The 18,863-nt window shown below is 39.9% G+C and overlaps 1 protein-coding gene across 1 annotated transcript in view; it reads right to left on the reverse strand.

The window, feature by feature from the left end:
* Positions 1-8,639: 8,639 nt before the first annotated feature.
* Positions 8,640-18,863, reverse strand: part of FBXL17 (F-box and leucine rich repeat protein 17) — a 1,141,969-nt gene continuing 1,131,745 nt past the window's right edge. Inside the window, exon 9 of the mRNA XM_082263778.1 lies at positions 8,640-9,312. Within this exon, the coding sequence (XP_082119904.1) occupies positions 9,175-9,312 (138 nt within the window). The 3' untranslated portion in view covers positions 8,640-9,174. The remainder of the gene's footprint in view (positions 9,313-18,863) is intronic.

Genomic DNA, 18,863 nt, shown 5'->3' on the forward strand with positions numbered 1-18,863 from the left:
CTACTCCTTTACAAATTGTTTCACATAGAACACAGGGGTTGAATTTCCCAGTGAAAAGGCTTAAAGTTTTCAACTATTATCATTTTCAAAGGGCAGACATACTTCTCATTCAGGAGATTCACCTTCCTCGTCAGTACAGTCCTTTGTTCATTCACCAAAAATCATCTACCTTTTTTCTAGCTAATGCTATAAATAAAACAAGAGGAATTACCTGATTCTTCTCTTTCTCACCTATTCATGAGATTAAAGATCGGGAGGGTCACTGTTTGTTATTGGAAGGGGTTCTTGATGATAGATTGTATACTTTTATATTTTGTATAGATTTATATCCTTTTATTCTCTAAACCAGGGGCAGGTCCAATTCTTTATTACTGTGTTTCAAACTTTAGCACTCTTGTTGAGGGTCGCTTGATCAATGTCCCGTTTGACGGGTGCCCATCTTAGGCTTCCCCCAAGACAGAGTCTGCAGATTGGTAAACTTCTTTATACACATGGCTTGATATCTGGAGGGAAACAAATCCTACTTGTAGGGACTACATCTACACCAGGATATATCATATTTTCTTATCGGTTGCTAGCCTTCCCCTGGTACTCAAAACCTATATTAGCTTCATGGTGTGGTCTGACCACTTCATGGTGAGTCTAGTGCTACAGCAGCCCTCAGGCCCCAGAGGGCCACTTCGATGGCTACTAAGTGAGTCTTTTCTTAGCAACCCTGTGGGTGCTCTGTACTTGAACAAGCCTTACAATTGTATTTTCAGTTGAATGATGTGGAGGGGTGTCTCTGGGGATCCTGTGTGCTGCTCATAAAGCTACCATTAGGGGGAAACGTATTCAAACTGCCTCTCAACTTAAACAAGAACATCGGGTGAAGCTCGACTATGGATTTTTTGAATCTTCAATAAACTGATTTTATTCATCTTAAACACTCAAGTTGGAGTGCGGTTGCCTAACTTCTATCTGTATACCTCCCCTATTGCCTGGCCACTTCTGGGGGTGGTGTCCATTCCGGATGCTAGCTGTTCTGCTCCGCTCCAGTGGCATCTGGAGGCTGGGCGAGACAGAATACACTTCCGTTTTGGAGTCTCGACACGTCATGCAGCTCCCTCTATTATTCTACATTGTTTTACACCTAACGATCATGTTGACTCGTTCCACGAATTTGTTTGGAGCCAAGTTTCGTTTGCATGTTTTACAGCTTTTCAAGCGAACTCCTTTTGATGAATGCCTTATATATCTTAATTTTATTCAAGATTGCCCTTGGGCTGGGGGGAGGGGGCCAGGGGACCCATCTCTTGGCTCTGTCCAACCACAACCCCACATAGGAACACGCTCAATCATCCGGCTCATTGCTGGTGAGCATCTTAACATTATTTTGTAGCTATCCTTTAGCAAATTGAGGCCTCTCGATGTGGGATAGCCGCCGCCTCTTTCACTCTCTCTTTTCATTCACTTGTCTAATCTCCCTATCTCCTCACATACTATCTTTAACTTATCTCTTCCTAACTACATTCTCCCTGGTCCTTCTAATACTTACCTTACCTCCCTACCCCTTCTTCCCACATCCACCCCCCCCCCCCTTAACATTTAACATGTGGATGACATCAGGATCCTCTCGATTAACGCTAAGGGACTTAACATTCCAGAAAAGAGGCATATTTTAAACTATTTAAAACAATCTCGATCCGTCGATATCGCCTTTGTTTAGGAGACCCACTTCAGAGAGGACAGGCTTCCATTACTTAAGAACCGTTTTTTTCCCCTGGCCTACCATTCTTCCAACCCAGAGGCTTAATCAAAAGGAGTCTCTATTATTTTTCCAATAAGGGACCATGGACCTGCATGCATATTCTAAAGGACCCTAACGGCAGATTTATTTTCCTAAAGGGAGATGTTGGTGACATCAGAGTAACCTTGGCCACCTTTTATGTCCCCAATAGCCAGCAGGATGCGTTCATTACTAGAGGCATGGAGAAACCTTTAGAGTTTTCTGAAGTTCAATTAATTATTGGAGGAGATTTAATATCCCTCTGATCCCCTTAGAGGACACATTTCTGGGATCCTCCTCTGTTCCCCCTGGTGTTCACAAATCATATTGCAAAGTCCCTCCATATAGCACAATTGATAGATGTTTGGCGCCTGATGCATCCCCGGGAACGGGACAACTCCTTCTACTCCTCACCTCATTGACGATACTCCCATGTAGACTATTTCTTGATCCCGCACTGTCAGTTACACGCGATACGTGACACTTCAATAGGTTCTATTACTTGGTCTGACCATGCCCCTGTTATACTTTCCTACGCACTGACAGACGTTCAATCATCCGGAACCCGGACGTGGAGACTAAATGAAAGCCTACTCCAAGATGAGACTGCTCTGACAGATTTCACTAAAGAAGTAGACCATTTATTTCAGACTAACACCATTGCAGATACTGAACCCGGAATAATTTGGGAGGCACACAAAGCAGTGATATGTGGGGTACTTATTAAGCATTTTCTCCAGGATCAAAAAACAACGTACAGCACAGCTAAACTCTTTACTCCAGGCTTTGCACATGTTAGAGTCCCGTCAACATGCTCCTACACCCTCTTCGGAGGGCAAACTTATGACTCTTCATAGGCAAATCAATGAACTTTACTTTACAAAGCTGAGGCAGCCATGCAACTTTGTCATAAAATGTTTTATGAGTCAGGGAACAAGTGTGATAAACTGCTAGCTAGATCCCCCAGAGAACAAACCCTGGCAACAAACATTCCTCAGATTATTTCTACCACAGGTCAAAAAGCCACTTTACCTAGACATATCACACAGGAATTTAAATCCTACTATGCCTCGCTCTATAATTTAGGAACCCCGATCCCCCAACAGACCCAAAGGGAGGAGTACCTTCTCTCCTCCCGAATGCCCCAGTTGTCCAATATTGACAGCAAATCCTTAGAAGGTCCCATTACCCTAGCTGAACTAAATAAGGCTGTAGCTGGTTCTAAAGTGGGGAAAGCCCCGGGACCGGAAGGGTTACCATCCAATATTATAAAATGCTCTTGCTGTCATTTAGACAGTTTATGGTTGACGTGTTTAATATACATGGGGCTCTTGGACACCTTTCCACAAGGAGACCTTACAGGCTCACATCTTAGTCATCCCTAAAGAGGGAAAAGATCCCACCTCTTGTAGCAGCTACCAACCGATTTCATTGTTGAACGCTGATCTTAAAACTGTTCACCAAGATACTTGCAACTAGGTTCCAACAACATTTGAGGCAACTGATCCATTTGGACCAAGTTGGATTCATGCCTACACGTGAGGCCCGGGATAACAAAACCAAGGCCCTCAACCTCTTGCATATAGCCAATAAAACCCGCATGCCCTGTATCCTTCTAAGCACAGATGCCAAGAAGGCCTTTGATCGAGTAAACTGGAGTTTTATGTTTGCAGTGCTTCGACACGTGGGCATAGGTGACACCATGCTAAACTGGATCTCACAGATCTACTCTACCCCCACAGCCCGAGGAGTTAGGGTGAACAGTGTCTTATCAGAATATTTCACAATCACAAAGGGGACATGACAGGGGTGCCCCCTATCGCCCTTACTCTTCGCTTAATAACTAGAACCCTTTTTATGTAGAATATGCTTTCATCAAGATATCTCAGGCATTACTGTTGGGTCGACCCAGCAGAAAATATCTGCATACGCAGATGACATGTTTTTCTCTCTCACAAATTCTATAATCTTCCTACCGAACCTTCTACACGAGTTTGAGGTCTATGGCACTCTATCCAATCTGAAAATAAATTTTACTAAATCTGAGGCTATGGGTGCAGGCGTACCGAACCCCCTCCTCCAACAGCTGCAAATGAACTTTAAATTAAAATGGACACACACACACAGTGCTAAAATACTTGGGCACCCTCATCCCACCTATATTTTCTCATGTATTCGCGCTCAACTTTCCCCTTTTCCTAAAGAAAGTCCAAGCTCTAATAAATAAGCGGAATTCTGGTCTCTACTCATAGTTTGGTAGATGCAATATTATTTAAATGTGTGTGTACTCCCTAAGTTCCTATACCTCTTTCAGGTACTTCCGATATCCATGCCCTCCTACTACTTTAGACAGCTTGACACCCTACTAGTGAACTTCATTTGGGTACATCAACGACCAAGGCTATGTAGGAAACTGCTCTCAATTCTGAAAACGTTGAGAGGCATGGCAATGCCGGACTTACAAAAATACTATCAGGCCACTCAATTGGGGAGACTTATTGACTGGTGTCGTCATACTGAAACAAAGCTTTGGCCCAAACTAGAACAAGCTCAATGCGACAAACCCCTCTGTAGAGCTCCATGGTGCCACCATACACTACCAGACTCCGTGAAACACCACCCCCTTATTGGTCACATTATCAAAACTTGCTCGAAATTGTTCACACAACTCTCACTTACCCAGACGCACTCGCCACTGACGCCCATGTTGGGAAACCCCCACTTTACCAAGATAAAACATTCAAGACCTTGATGGAATCTGGTTGTTTCCAAGCGTCCCATTTTTTAACATCATCTGGCTGGCCTACGCTCCATGACCTAATGGACTCCTTGGGCTCCTACTGCCTAGATTTCTGGAGGGCACTACTTCCATCATTTCTTGAACTCACTGCCAGCCCCTGGCGAACACAACTCACACCCTTTGAAGAACTCTGTACTCAGCACGGAATACTATCACACACATTGTCCAAAACTTACACAGTGTTGATCACACCCCAGGAGTCATACCAACCCCCATTTTTTAGCTAAATGGGAACGGGACTTAGACTGTCTTTAATCCAGACCAACAAAACCACATTATTCAGTTTACCTTTGTATCATCCATCTGTACGAAAATTCAAGAAGCCAACTTCAAACTTCTAACAAGATGGTACCGCACATTGTCTAGGCTATGCAGGTTTATCCCCACACACACAGATCAATGCTGGAGATGCCAGAAGGGGCGGGGGATGCTCCTACATGTTTTTTGGTTGTACCCTAAACTAGAGGAATTCTGGAAGTCAGTGCGTGACATATCTCAGAGGTTTATAGACCGACTGCTCCCCAATGACCCTGCGCTCTTCCTTCTCCATGCCTCTAACATCCCAGTCCAGATCTATACAAATTCTGTCACCCCCCACCTTCTAAATGCTGCCAAAATGTGCATTCCTCTTAAATAGAAAAGCCTAAATACTCCGATTGTCAGCATGTGGCTCAAAAAGGTTGAGGAAATAAATAAAATGGAAAACCTTGTTCTCTCTAAACGTCACCAACATGAACAGTACACCGAGACTTGGTGTCAGTGGAACTTGTTTGTCCTCTCTGATGAAGGCGGCTCTTTAATCAATGGTGATAACTATGAGTAGACCTCCGGTTGTGATGGAGTCACCCTAGATACTCCTGGAGGACGTGGCTGACATGGGTCCACTGCTTTGTCCATGCTAACCCTTCTAACCTCCCTACCCTTTCCTCTCGTCCCCCCATCCCGTTTACCTGTTCTCATCTATCTCTCTCTAGTTTCTCTTACTTCTCTCACTACTTATTTGCTCTATTTCCCCTCTTTTCCTTTATACAATATGTGGAAATGGAATGGGCAACTCTGGGTACTTTCTAGTCCTTAATGCCTCCTCCTATAAGAGGAATTGTAGCTCTCCTCTTATTCTACGATCGTGGTAGATCTCAATCTTGTGACTGAAATGTCATTAACATTGGAATACACTATCTTGGCATTTGTTCTATGTGAAATGTGACTGTATATTATACCTGGAAATTGTGTTTTATATAAATAAAAGAATTGTAAAAAAAATAAATAAATAACAAACATGTTATACTTACCTGCTCTGTTCAGTTGGTTTTGCAAAGAGTGTCCTGGATCCTCCTCTTCTCGGGTCCCTCTTCTGTGCTCCTGACCGCTCCCTCCTGTTGAGTGCCCCCACATCAAGCAGCTTGCTGTGAGGGCACCCCAAGCCGAGTCACAGCTCCCTGTGTCCATTTAGACATGGAGCCACGATCCGGACCCATCCCCTCTCTCCTGATTGTCTGACCAACTTTGATTGATAGCAGCAGGAGCCAATTACGCTGGGCAGCTGTCTTAGCCAATAAGTAGGGGAGTCAATGCTGGATAAAGATGGGGCTCAGGTAAGTATTAGGGGGGCTGAGGGTGGCTGCTGCACACAGAAGGTTTTTTTATCTCAATGAAAGGAATGCATTAAGATAAAAACAACTTCTACCTTTACAATCCCTTTAATTTCTATACAATGATCATCTTTTATATCTATAGTTGTGGATAAAGGTTCTATTCACATTCATTGGCATGCCGTAAATTACAAGTCTTCAATGTTAAAAGCCACAAGGGCTCCTGTGCAAAGGTGACAGCTACGAGTATATCACATGATGGTCGGTAGCTAAAAGCTCACAGTGGCTTTGTAAACAAAGGTATAGTCATGATAGGTTAGACACTTTAACCCACAGCAAACCAAAAGAAATCTTAATGAAGTTAAATCTATTTAGATAAATAGAAAGCTTAGATAGAAACAAATAAAAAATCCCAGACAGTAAATGTTAAATGTTTTATTCTTCTGTATAACTGAAACAAACTAACTTTTGCCATATGATTATCACTATGTATTTGCTGCACAATAAATATATGTATTTGATTCATGCCTTACTGTCTTATAGAAAATATAACAATATCAAATTTGGGAGAAGATCTTGCGTAAATAGAAATGTTCAGTTTTTAATTCTAAAAAATGTAATTGTTCAAACCACTGGCTTAAATATTGTGTTTTGTGTGTACAGGTATGCATCTACAGGCAGGCTTTCAGGCTATGCTTTGCTGTGTTTACTGACCCTTGGACAAGCATGAAGTCAGTCATTTGCCAACGTAACCTATATGTGGGACTCTATTTTCATCATATATACTATGCCAAAAACATGTTATACTTACACATGCTTAGATCACAGCAACATTTGCATGCAGGTCAACATTTGTCATAAATCTTATGACTTCAATTAAAGAAAAACTGTTACCAAACAACTTGGCCATCTCCGTGGTAACATCACTGTGTTCGACTAGCTACGTACAGCCTGGGAGCAAAGCCCCTATCATACCAGGCAGATTGCATTCTGATTAGCAGGGGATCTGTGAGCTGACCCCCTGCTGATCGGAGTAGAGCAGATGGATGACACTTCGATGTCCACTCAGTTTCTGGACAGAGCCCACTCTTCTCTATGGGCATTCAGGAGTAAACGGACTCTGCTACCTTTTTACACCTGGCTACCTCTGATCTGGAGTTCTCTTCCATTTTTTTAGCAGACCCAATTAGACCCAGAGGTGAGCAGGTGTAGACTGAAACTAGTCTATTTACACCCGCCCATAGGAATGCAAAAACCTACCAATCAGGTCCACCTCAAAAACAGTTGAACCTGTGTGCAGGGGCCTAAGAGGAAAAGAAAAACAGCTTCTATTGAAGATTTCTCATACAGGTACTTTGTTGATTTTGTATCTGATACAGCCCCTCTAAAGGAAAACTCAAGTTTCATTGAAGATTATAATATAAATGCTACACAAATATTTTGCAATTTATTGAATGAAGTTACCTCCCTCACTTAAAAAAATAAATAAATTGCTGATAGATATATATGCCTCCACAAGACAAGCTGTTATGCTAGAGTACAACTTCAGCACTTCCATGTATTGTAAAAGCCTCTCATTAATGCTTTTTACACAGTGAGGCAACCTGTAATAAAAATTAGCTAATGGAAATGTTTGTAGGAAGGAGTGGTCAAACCTTGACACAATCAGGATGAACCACAGCTTTGTTTGATTAAAACAAAAGCATGCAGCAGCTGGACAAAAAGCTGCTGCAACCCTAAGTTCCTGAACTTTACAAAAAAAAACTGATATATAGTGACAGAGTAATTTTAAGCATTACTTCTGCACTTTAGTCTGCAGCCATCTATGAAGTTCTTATATTGCCAACAAAATTCAGATTTCTCTCCCTTAGATTATAGAAAAGAGTTTTCAAAATGATTATCTTATGCTCCTGCTTATGATCTTTATCAGAAATCAGAAAGCCCTCAAAGTATGTGCATCCCTGCATTATCTTTAGGTTTACTGAACTGATCATTTTATCTTTGATGAGATACTTGGATTCTGTGCATTATAACCCAAAATTGTTATAGATCTGACTAGGTGCATGGAAATGGCCTATTTCTATAACCACAGAATTGACATAGCTAAAGATTTGCAAAAAAATTAGGTTCCTTGTAACCTAGATATTAACACTGATGGTTTAAGAGTTAAAACAAAGGCTGATAAAGAACCAGTAAAGTATTTTAAGGTGTTACTCTTACTTCAATACCAAGGTTTCCTTTACAGTTCCATATTTACTCCATCCATTCTACAAATGCTGTTTATCAAACAAACAGCACCTCACATAGGTCTACAGGCACTCTTTAACACACAAGCACAAAGCATATAAGCTGAAGAACGATGTGTTGGATCTTTGGAAATTGTAATCAATAGCTCAAAGACAAGTAGACCCATACCTCCTGTGACTATTTTGTATGTTCTTTACGAACAACTCAAAATAGAAAATTTGGAGGAACCTTTGTAGGTACAAGAACAAATGTTCCAATGACCAGTTCACGTGAATTAGATGATGGAAATGATGAATAATCGTCTAAAGTTCCTATTCTGCAAAACCTGCATAAATATTAAAGCATGAACTAATTGATCAGATATAAAATAGAACAGGGAAAAACATCAAGAAAACCTAGTTTGTTACAGGGTTGATTTCTTAAGAGGAAATATGGAAGAGTGAGAATTTGATACTACTAGAACTCACGTTTTTATAACACAAAATCAGAACATGTTACAATCACCTTTCACGCAATTATATCAACCTTATCTAATAGTAACCATACAGAACTAATATCTCAGAACCCAAGCACCCTGAAAAATATACTTGTCACACAGTAGATGTATCCCCAATCCTAGCAAAACAATCAGCACCTAGCAAGCAATTTTATACTGAATGAGGAAACATATTTCAAACAAATAAATCAATGACTTATAGTCTATCCTGCTGAATAAAAATGCAAAATGCAGTATCCATGATGTCTTTGTTGCGTTGTTTTGGAAAGAATTAGGAGACAGAGGATGCATTTGGTGTCCAGCCCATCTGATAAGCCCGTTCCAGGGTTCTCTTGCAGTCCTGAAGAACAGTACTAAATGTAATGTGTGGATATTGCTGAACCAGCTGCTCCACTGTGGTTTCATTCACCTGCAAAAACACAGAAAGGACACAACAGTTGATGAAACTCTCAAAACAGAAGGTCAAAAACAAAGTAAATTTACAAAATGTCTGATGTTTAGTAGGTATTCTTTGTATTAAAGGTGTAAATCAGAAGTCTCCATATTGAAGTTAAAGTCTTTACCACCTCCAATCCCCAGTTGCTATACTGATTAATTATAGTATTGCGTGGGAGTCTGCAATGGCTATTTTGGTCCTAAACATACATACACAAACTGCTGATAGCTCAATCCAACTCCCACACTGCATACACCAAGTTCGTCATTCTATAGGACAGCAGTAGCTACTGTGATATCTATTAACATTATACTTTATACTAGAATGATCTCATCTAAGACAACATATTCCTTTGGTTTTCAGGAAAAAATAGGATGTTTGTAGTTACCATAAAATATAATAATTCTTAGACATTTAGGTTACACTACAACCTTCAAGAGGTTTGGACGCAGCCAAACAAAGAATGTCAAGCCAACCCCCCTTAAACTTTACCCCCAAACGTTATGCCTCAGTTTTATGAGTGAGCAGTGCCTAAGGCTAATAACTCAGAGGCGGGACCTGTGTCCCTCTTAAGACTTCAAGAGGATTATTTTACAGTAACTTAACTAAGGGTGGTCAACAACCACTGAGAGATTTAAACGATGTGAAAATCCACTTACATGGAGAATCTGAAACAATCAACACTTGGATGAAGGCTAGATTAAAAAAAAAAAAAAAAGAAAAGAAAAAAGCTAATTTGGAGTTTTCCACGACCAAAGAAAGGAAGTGGAGGGTCAACCTTATTCTCCAGGACAGATAATCACTACAAGGGGAAAAAAGATACAGTGGTGATCAAATGTTTGGGAACCCCAGGTAATAATTTGTATTAATGTGCATAAAGAAGCCAAGGAAAGATGGAAAAATCTCCAAAAGGCATCAAATTACAGATTAGACATTCTTATAATATGTCAACAAAAGTTAGATTTTATTTCCATCATTGACACTTTCAAAATTACAGAAAACAAAAACATGGTGTCTGCAAAAGTTTGGGCACCCTGCAGAATTTATAGCATGCACTGCCCACTTTGCAAGGCTGAGACCTGCCAGTGTCATGGATTATTCTCAATCATCGTCTGGGAAGACCAGGTGATTTAAATCTCAAAGGTTTAAAATGCCCACACTCATCTGACCTTGCCCCAACAATCAGCACCATGGGATCTTCTAAGCAGTTGCTTTGAAAACTGAAACTGAAAATAGTTGACGCTCACAAAGCTGGAGAAGGCTATAAGAAGATAGCAAAGCGTTTTCAGATGTAAATATCCTCTGTTCGGAATGTAATCAAGAAATGGAAGTCATCAGGAACAGTGGAAGTTAAAGCAAGATCTGGAAGACCAAGAAAAATATTAGACAGAACAGCTCGCAGGATTGTGAGAAAAACAATTCAAAACCCACGTTTGACTGCACGATCCCTCCAGAAAGATCTGGCAGACACTGGAGTTGTGGTACATTATTCCACTATAAAGAGATACTTGTACAAATATGGTCTTCATGGAAGAGTCATCAGAAGAAAACCTCTTCTACGTCCTCACCACAAAAATCAGCGTTTGAACTTTGCAAATGAACATATAGACAAGCCTGATGCATTTTGGAAACAAGTTCTGTGGACCGATGAGGTTAAAATTAAACTTTTTGGCCGAAATGAGCAAAGGTACGTTTGGAGAAGAAGGGGCACAGAATTTAATGAAAAGAACCTCTGTCCAACTGTTAAGCATGGGGGTGGATCAAGCATGCTCTGGGGTTGTATTGCAGCCAGTGGCACAGGGAACATCTCACGACGAGTAGAAGGAAAAATGGATTCAATAAAATTTCAGCAAATTTTGGATGGTAACTTTATGCCATCTGGGAAAAAGCTGAAGTTAAAGAGAGGATGGCTTCTACAAATGGATAATGATCCTAAACACACCTCGAAATCCACGGGGGATTACATCAAGAGACGTAAACTGAAGGTTTTGCCATGGCCTTCACAATCTCCTGACCTCAACATAATTGAAAATCTATGGATAGACCTTAAAAGAGCAGTGTGTGACAGACAGCCCAGAGATCTCAAAGAATTGGAAGACTTTTGTAAGGAAGAATGAGCAAAGATACCTCAAACAAGAATTGAAAGACTCTTGGCTGGCTAAAAAAAGCGTTTACAAGCTGTGATACTTGCCAAAGGGGGCAGTACAAGATATTAATTCTGCAGGGTGCCCAAACTTTTGAAGATGCCATTTTTTGGTTTTCTGTTATTTTGAAAGTGTTAATGATGGAAATAAAATCTAACTTTTGTTGACATATTATAAGAATGTCTAATCTGTAATTTGATGCATTTTGGAGATTTTTCCATCTTTCCTTGGCTTCTTTATGCACATTAATACAAATTTTTACCTGGGGTGCCCAAACTTTCGATCACCACTGTATTTACCTGGGTAAAGTCTAAGGCCTTGGATATCCAATGCTTGAGTGCAGGGAAAGGAAGGACAGACTAAGTATGTCCAAACAAAAAAAAATAAAAATCCAGTTAGCAGTTAAAGGTTGAAGTGGAATTTCAGGAAACAAAAGGTTGGGTAAACAAGTTATGTCTAAGCAAACAGACTAATGAATTAGTAGCTGAAGGCTTAAGTGGAATACCCATAACCCCTGAGTTCAGGAAGATGGAGGTCTAAAACTGATGGATGTACCAGATAGCTAAATACTCTCTGAAGAGATGTACATGGATGCGACAGTCCTCAGCAAATCTAAATGGAGAGAGTGAAGAAACCATAAACTGGAGAAAAGAAGGGTAGTAATCCAAAAATGTTTTAAAAGAAAAGGTGAGGTGATGAACAGCACCTAAATTAAAGGGTAGGCAGGGAAGAGAATATAGAAGAGAAGGAGACTTCCCAACATACTCTCAAAAGTGTGTCAGGTCACAGTAGCCACAATATAGCTTACCAAACATTAATTAAATGCATAATTCTAGGAATCAATAAACTGAGCTCAGTAAAGAATACCATCCCCCCCATAGCAGGTAGGAGCAGTAATCTATGTACTAGCACAAGGAACAATTAGCCTAACACAGGGTAGGAAGAGAATACATCTTCCAGCAATTAGGTCCCACAAAGACCCTCAGACTTATGCTACCTAACTGAAGAGAACTCTAAAGCTGGGTTATAAAATTTCTTGTTCACTGAACTTAAAAGGTAGTACAGGATTTATAAAAGATGGATAGTTCCGTGTTAGGAAGATAAGAGGCAAAGTTGTCTGCATGACACCCACTAATTAAAGTGGGGAACATCAGAAGCAGAAATGTGGAAGTAATATCCAAGTCTAATAAGGAAACAGTGTGGACTACAGAGAACATACTCAACACTAACTAGAGCAGGGAGTCAAGTCACCCAGTCAAGTACAGGAGAAGTGCTCAAAGAGATCCCTTGAATTTGGGAAAGTGACTGTTACCATGAATAAGACTAAACGAGTCAGGGAAGCGGAGATATTCCAAAGAAGAATCCTCCTAGGATAATAAAGAAGCAACAAATAATTCCTACCCAGAGTAAATCCTGGCAAAATAGCTAGCAGGAACAGGTAGTTCAAAAGACCAGTTTTGTGAATTGCCTGTTATCCACATTTTTCCAAAAGCAGAAGAATTGGAAAGTAAAGAGGGCCAACACAAGAAGGAAGACTAGATGATAATAAATTTCTCCACAAGAAGTACCATATTTGCTGGCGTATAAGATTACTTTTTAACCTTAAAAACATCCCCCAAAAAGAGGGGGGTTGTCTTATTTGTGGAGTATAAAATGTGAGGACTACTTTACATGGCCCAAAACAAACGTCCCTATTAATCTCCAAGCAGGGTAAGTACAGAAACGTCCCTATTAATCTCCAAGGTAAGTACGCAGGGTGTAATCTCTCAACGCTTTGGCTGGATGTGCGGGAATACTGTACCAGTATGTACCGTAGCTTCGGCTACAGACAATATACCGTGCTGAGCAACGTATTAATTATTAAATACAAAGCCAGCTCGGATTGGCTGAGTCAGAGAGAGTAACATCATCAGCCCGCCTCTCTGAGCTGGCTTTGTATTTATTAAATAATACAATGCTCACCGTGATTGGCTCAGCGCGGTATACTGTATGTAGCCGAAGCTCCGGCACATACCGGCACAGTATTCCCGCACATCCAGCCAGCGCTTTGAGAGATTACACCCTGTGTACTCACCTTGGAGATCAACAGGAACGTTTGAGTCCTTCCCTGCTTGGAGATTAATAGGGACGTTTGTGTACTTACCCTGCTTGGAGATTAATAGGGATGTTTGTGTACTTACCACGCTTGGAGAATAATAGGGACGTATGTGTACTTACCCTGCTTGGAGATTAATAGGGACGTTTGTGTACTTACCCTGCTTGGAGATTAATAGGAATATTGTTTTGGGCCAAGTAAAGTAGTCCTCACATTTTATACTCCGCTACGGTACAGAAGGGGGGTAGTCTTATATGGCGAGTATAGCCCAAAACCTATGTTTTAACTTGAAAATTAGGGGGTCGTCTTATACGCTGGCAAATATGGCACTTAAAGAAGTTAAAAAGAATCTGCTATACTTAAAGTCGCTGATGTGATCTCTCAGTTCAGGAACTGCAAAAATCTAGCATAGTTACTACTTTCATTCTCAAGGTTGAATGATGGGAGAAAGAACACAGCTAATCCACTTCAGGTCGAGTGGCCTTACTCGCCATGTCTTCAGAGACTGGGTCACACCAGAGGCTGCATCACATCTCTAGACCTGAAAAGCATTTTGTAGTCAACTAACACAGTACACAGAGGTCTGGAAGTGCCACAATTCAGATCCCAGTGCCCAGTAGTCCCACTCCAGGCTAACCTACAATCTATGGTTTGGCGAGGTCTAGACTCCAAAGCTGTTTCATAAAGACTAGCTCAAGCAGCATCCTTGAAGTCTTAATTGAAGTCACCAAGAAAATATCAACAGAGTATTTTAAGTGAAGAAAAAAACATAAAATAAAAAAGGCAAAGTTAGAGTTAGAGTTTTTCTCAGCAGAGCTGAGGAATAGGCGTTTAACCTCTTAGGACACTACCAAACCACTGATGCATAATAGTTGGAGGTGGGGGTATAGTGGGTAGGCTTAAAGTTTTTAAACGTTTTATTATTACATTCCTACGTCCCTCAATATGCAACTGCAAATTAGGAAATTTCATCTTGTCAGCTTACACAAATAATACTTGAACTATGTGGTCACAAAGATCTGTGCTCATGAGGTGATACAAAAAAAGAGTACCAAGGAAGGCACAAATTCAATCCATCCCTAATTTCTATGCTCCAAGGTTGTGGAAATTAATTGTTTAAATGCCATGCAACATAAATGGCTGCTGTACTAGTGCAACATAAGCTATACAGTAGACTATGGGTTTGAGTTACTAAAATGAGAGACTGCAATATCTGGTGCAGCTCTGCATAGAAACCAATCAGCTTCCAGTTTTTTATGTCAAAGCTTAATTGAACAAGCTGAAGTTAGAAGCTGATTGGCTACCGTGCACAGCTGTACAGAATTTTGCACTCTCCAGCTTTAGTAAACCAACCCCTATGTTTCTGATAAGACAGCAACCAGTGCACATGTTTTTTGGAAAGCAATTAAGCCATTCAGCTCTGTGAACTAAGGCCCCTTTCACACCTATGGTCCGTTCAGATCCGCCTATCAGTTTTTCAGGTGGATCTGAACGGATGCCCCATGCATCTCTATGACAGGTCCGCTGACATCCGATCCTGTCTGTCAAATCCGGATGGATGGAAAGGACAGGCGGTCAGTTCTCATCAGATTCCCCATAGAGGACAACGAGGATCTGACGCCTCGATCTCCACACAAGAAAAAAGGAGTCCGTCGGCGGAACGGACATGTGTGAAAGGGGCCTAACTCATCCTAAAGTTTGAGGCTGCTTGGCAGGGGTCCAAACTGCACATCAAGCAAATAAAGATAAGACAGTACACCAATAAACTTGAAAGATTTTATTTACTGAGGTACTGCACAAACAGTATCTCAGAGCCACACAGGAATTATGGTGTGGGAAGGACTTTGGGATTGACTTAGTTAAACTCAGAACTGCTTACCATGCAGAGATGTATAGTAATTAAGTAGAACTACTTCACTACTGTACTTAAGTACCGAAAGGCGGTATCTGTACTTTTCCTAGTAGAATTTTTTTTCTCCTACTTCCACTTTTACTTCACTACATTTTTTCAATTATTTCAATACTTCTACTCCGATATTTTTTTTTTTTGTGCTGCATAGTTACTCGTTACAATTATAAAAATTACCACTGCCAGAACAGTAGATGGCAGGTTTCATGAAGCTCAAAACATGTGTATTATCAGCGCATACGAAAATAAAAGCTACTGTATATATAAATAAAAGCTGCATTTGAAATAATAAAAAACAATATGATGTTCAAGCTTTTGACTTCTTTCTTTAATAACTACATAACACAGTACTTGTACTTTTACTTTCAGTACTTGAGTAGCATTTTTTTTTTCAAAACTACTGGTACTTTTATTTTCAGTACTTGAGTAGCAAAATTTTTTACAAAACTACTTGCAATACTTAAGTACAAAAAATGTTGAATACTTTAGTACTTCTACTCAAGTCACTTTTTGATCGAGCACTTCCACTTCTACTCAAGTCACTTTTTGATCGAGCACTTGTACTTTTACTCAAGTATGGGTTTCGAGTACTTTATACAACTCTGTTACCATGTGACCCTCTTTAAGCATCTCTCTGACTCTCTTTGTGGGTATACTAAAGGGAACATATTGGCTCACTATTTAAAAAATCTCACATACTAAAAGAATCATTTACATCTTTTTATTGCTACGTCAATGAATAAAGAATTCTTACAAATTTAACCAGAAGAGAAAATACCCTAAGAAAATGATTTTTTGCTTCATTTGTACAACTGGTGATTTGCACAAATCTACATGTACATTAGATTTGTACAGGAGGCTATGGTTAAATGTTGAAACCAAAATTAATTTTCCTGCTTTGTACTAAACGTTGCTGCTAGAAAAAAAAAAAAGATTATCTGAATATGGGTTAATACTGATCTCAGATACCCCCAAATTAAGCATCCATTTTTTTTATACTTTGTGGGTTATCTTCATCTACTCTATAATATACAGATTCTGTATGTTGGTGCTTAGTGTATGTTGGTGTTGGTATGCTGGTGGGAAGCAAGCAAAAGCATTAATTCAGATTTTTTTTCCATCCTATTGAAATTACACTCACTTGTCCTTGAAGTGCATGAAGGTCATACAGCCCACTAACTAAGATGCGTTGGGGTAATATTCATTAGCGTGTCTCCTAAGTATTTTACTGTATATAGATGCAAAGTGACTATTAACAGATTCTTCATCTTGTGAGTGCTCACAAAAACAATTAGCACTTTTAAAAAGAAACATATTTAAGAGAGTGAAGTAGCTCTCTGCTGGATGTCTGAATATGCACATTACATATATTATTTGGTTGCATGCAATATGGCAGTTTATAGAGATAGTTACAAACATATGCACTTTTAAAGAAATGCTTTGCAATTATTGTTTAGCTTAAACATAAAGACCCAGCATCCTACTGAGTTGATTACTTCAATTACTGCCACTGCACAATCCTGTCGTGATGCAGGGGATCAATGCGCAATGAATCCCAGCTTGTGGATGCACTTGCTTTTTATACTGACATATTCTTCCTTATATTGCTGATATACAAAGCGATACAAGATATAGGTTCAAGGTTAAGCACAGAATAAAATACAAACACAAGAACTATTGAAACATTTCTATTGCTTACTGTGTGCATATTGCAAATTGAATAGAAATAATCTACTTTAGAAAGCAGAATTATAGCTGATAGAACAGTTTTATTTGATGCAATCTCTAAGAATTTCTTCTTGTTTTTCTATAAAATAAATACACCTTACTGTTTACAACAGTTCAAAGTGAATTGGGAACACTTGCCTTTAGCATCAATATTTTATTTTAGGAGTATCACTTAGTGGTAGACAGAGAGTTAAGGGTTAGGGGAATAAGATTAAATGTTAGATTAAATGATAGAGTTAGAGAAAGGGTTACATATTAGGAATAGGCTGTGTTATCTTTAAGATACATTTAAAGTTTAGATCAGAGTTAAAGCCTAATTACCATAGAGCAGATAAACCTATCCCTATTCACTACTGTGCATTACCCCAATTCATGCATAGGGTTAAGATTTAAAGTTGATCTCCAGCCACATTTTTGCCACCTTTTACATCCTCCTCTAAGCAATCACTAGGATTAACTAAAACAGACTAAACTAAAAGCACCTTTTATTTTCCCAGAGACTGTGAACATGTATTGGTCAATGTCCTGAATCGTCTTTATTTGTAAATGCATAGGGAAGGGTCGCTTTTCAAGTTCCTACGTCATTGCCTGGGTGAAGTCCATACTTAGAATGGAGAACAGTAACCGCGCTATCGGAAATGAATTAGCTGCAACTTCAAGTGTGACCACACCCTTAAAATTATATAGATAAACAAGTCGCGCTCAGTGATAAAGGACTAAATAAATGTCCAAACACCTAGTGATAAATAAACCAAAATGCTAAACAAAATAAATGTCCATAATAGTCCATATTTAAATTGGTGAAATATATGAAGAGAGTGATGTCAATCCAGACTCCCTTTGGTGGTATGCTTACCAGAACATAATGTGTCAAAAGCCAGGATCCAAATCAGAAATCCTATTGCCTTGTTAGCAGATATCCATGATTGGCCTCCCGGGAATTAAAAACGTGACATATGTATATGGGAACAGGAGATCGTTAGAATAAGCCACCGGCCGGACGGCTAAGCACATCCGCACTCGTCGGACGCTACCGGAAATTACGTCAGCACGCCGTGACCTAACGCCGTTTCGTCACAGATGATGTTTTCAAAGGTCAAATTTGATTCAGATCCTGGCTTTTGACACATTATGTACTGGTAAGCGTACCACCAAAGGGAGTCTGGATTGACTTCACTGTCTTCATATATTTCACCAATTTATATATGGACTATTATGGACATTTATTTTGTTTAGCATTTCGGTTTATTTATCACTAGGTGTTTGGACATTTATTTTAGTCCTTTATCACTGAGTGCGACTTGTTTATCTATATGAAGTCCATACTTCCCATTGGCTGTCTGGTGGTTGGGTTGTCTCAGGTTGTAAAAGACTGCAGCAGTTAGGGCAAGGGGTGGCAGAGTTAGAGGTGGCCCAGAGTCCAGCACTGGATCACCATTCTCCACTCCTAGTAAAGTGGCTGTAAAGGGTTACGGGGCATTGAACTCAGGAAAGTAAAACAAATTGGGTTTGAGGGTGAACCTATAAGAACAGAGGGTTCTTAAAACCACTAAGGCATTACAGGGGACGCTTCCTAAATGTTGTCATGAAGATAGGCTCCATTAAAACCGAGTTTTGCCCTTTTACAGTCAAATTGGGAGCACCGATG

The sequence above is a fragment of the Pelophylax lessonae genome, assembly GCF_965119305.1.
Source record: "Pelophylax lessonae genome assembly, chromosome: 1".
NCBI lineage: Eukaryota > Metazoa > Chordata > Amphibia > Anura > Ranidae > Pelophylax > Pelophylax lessonae.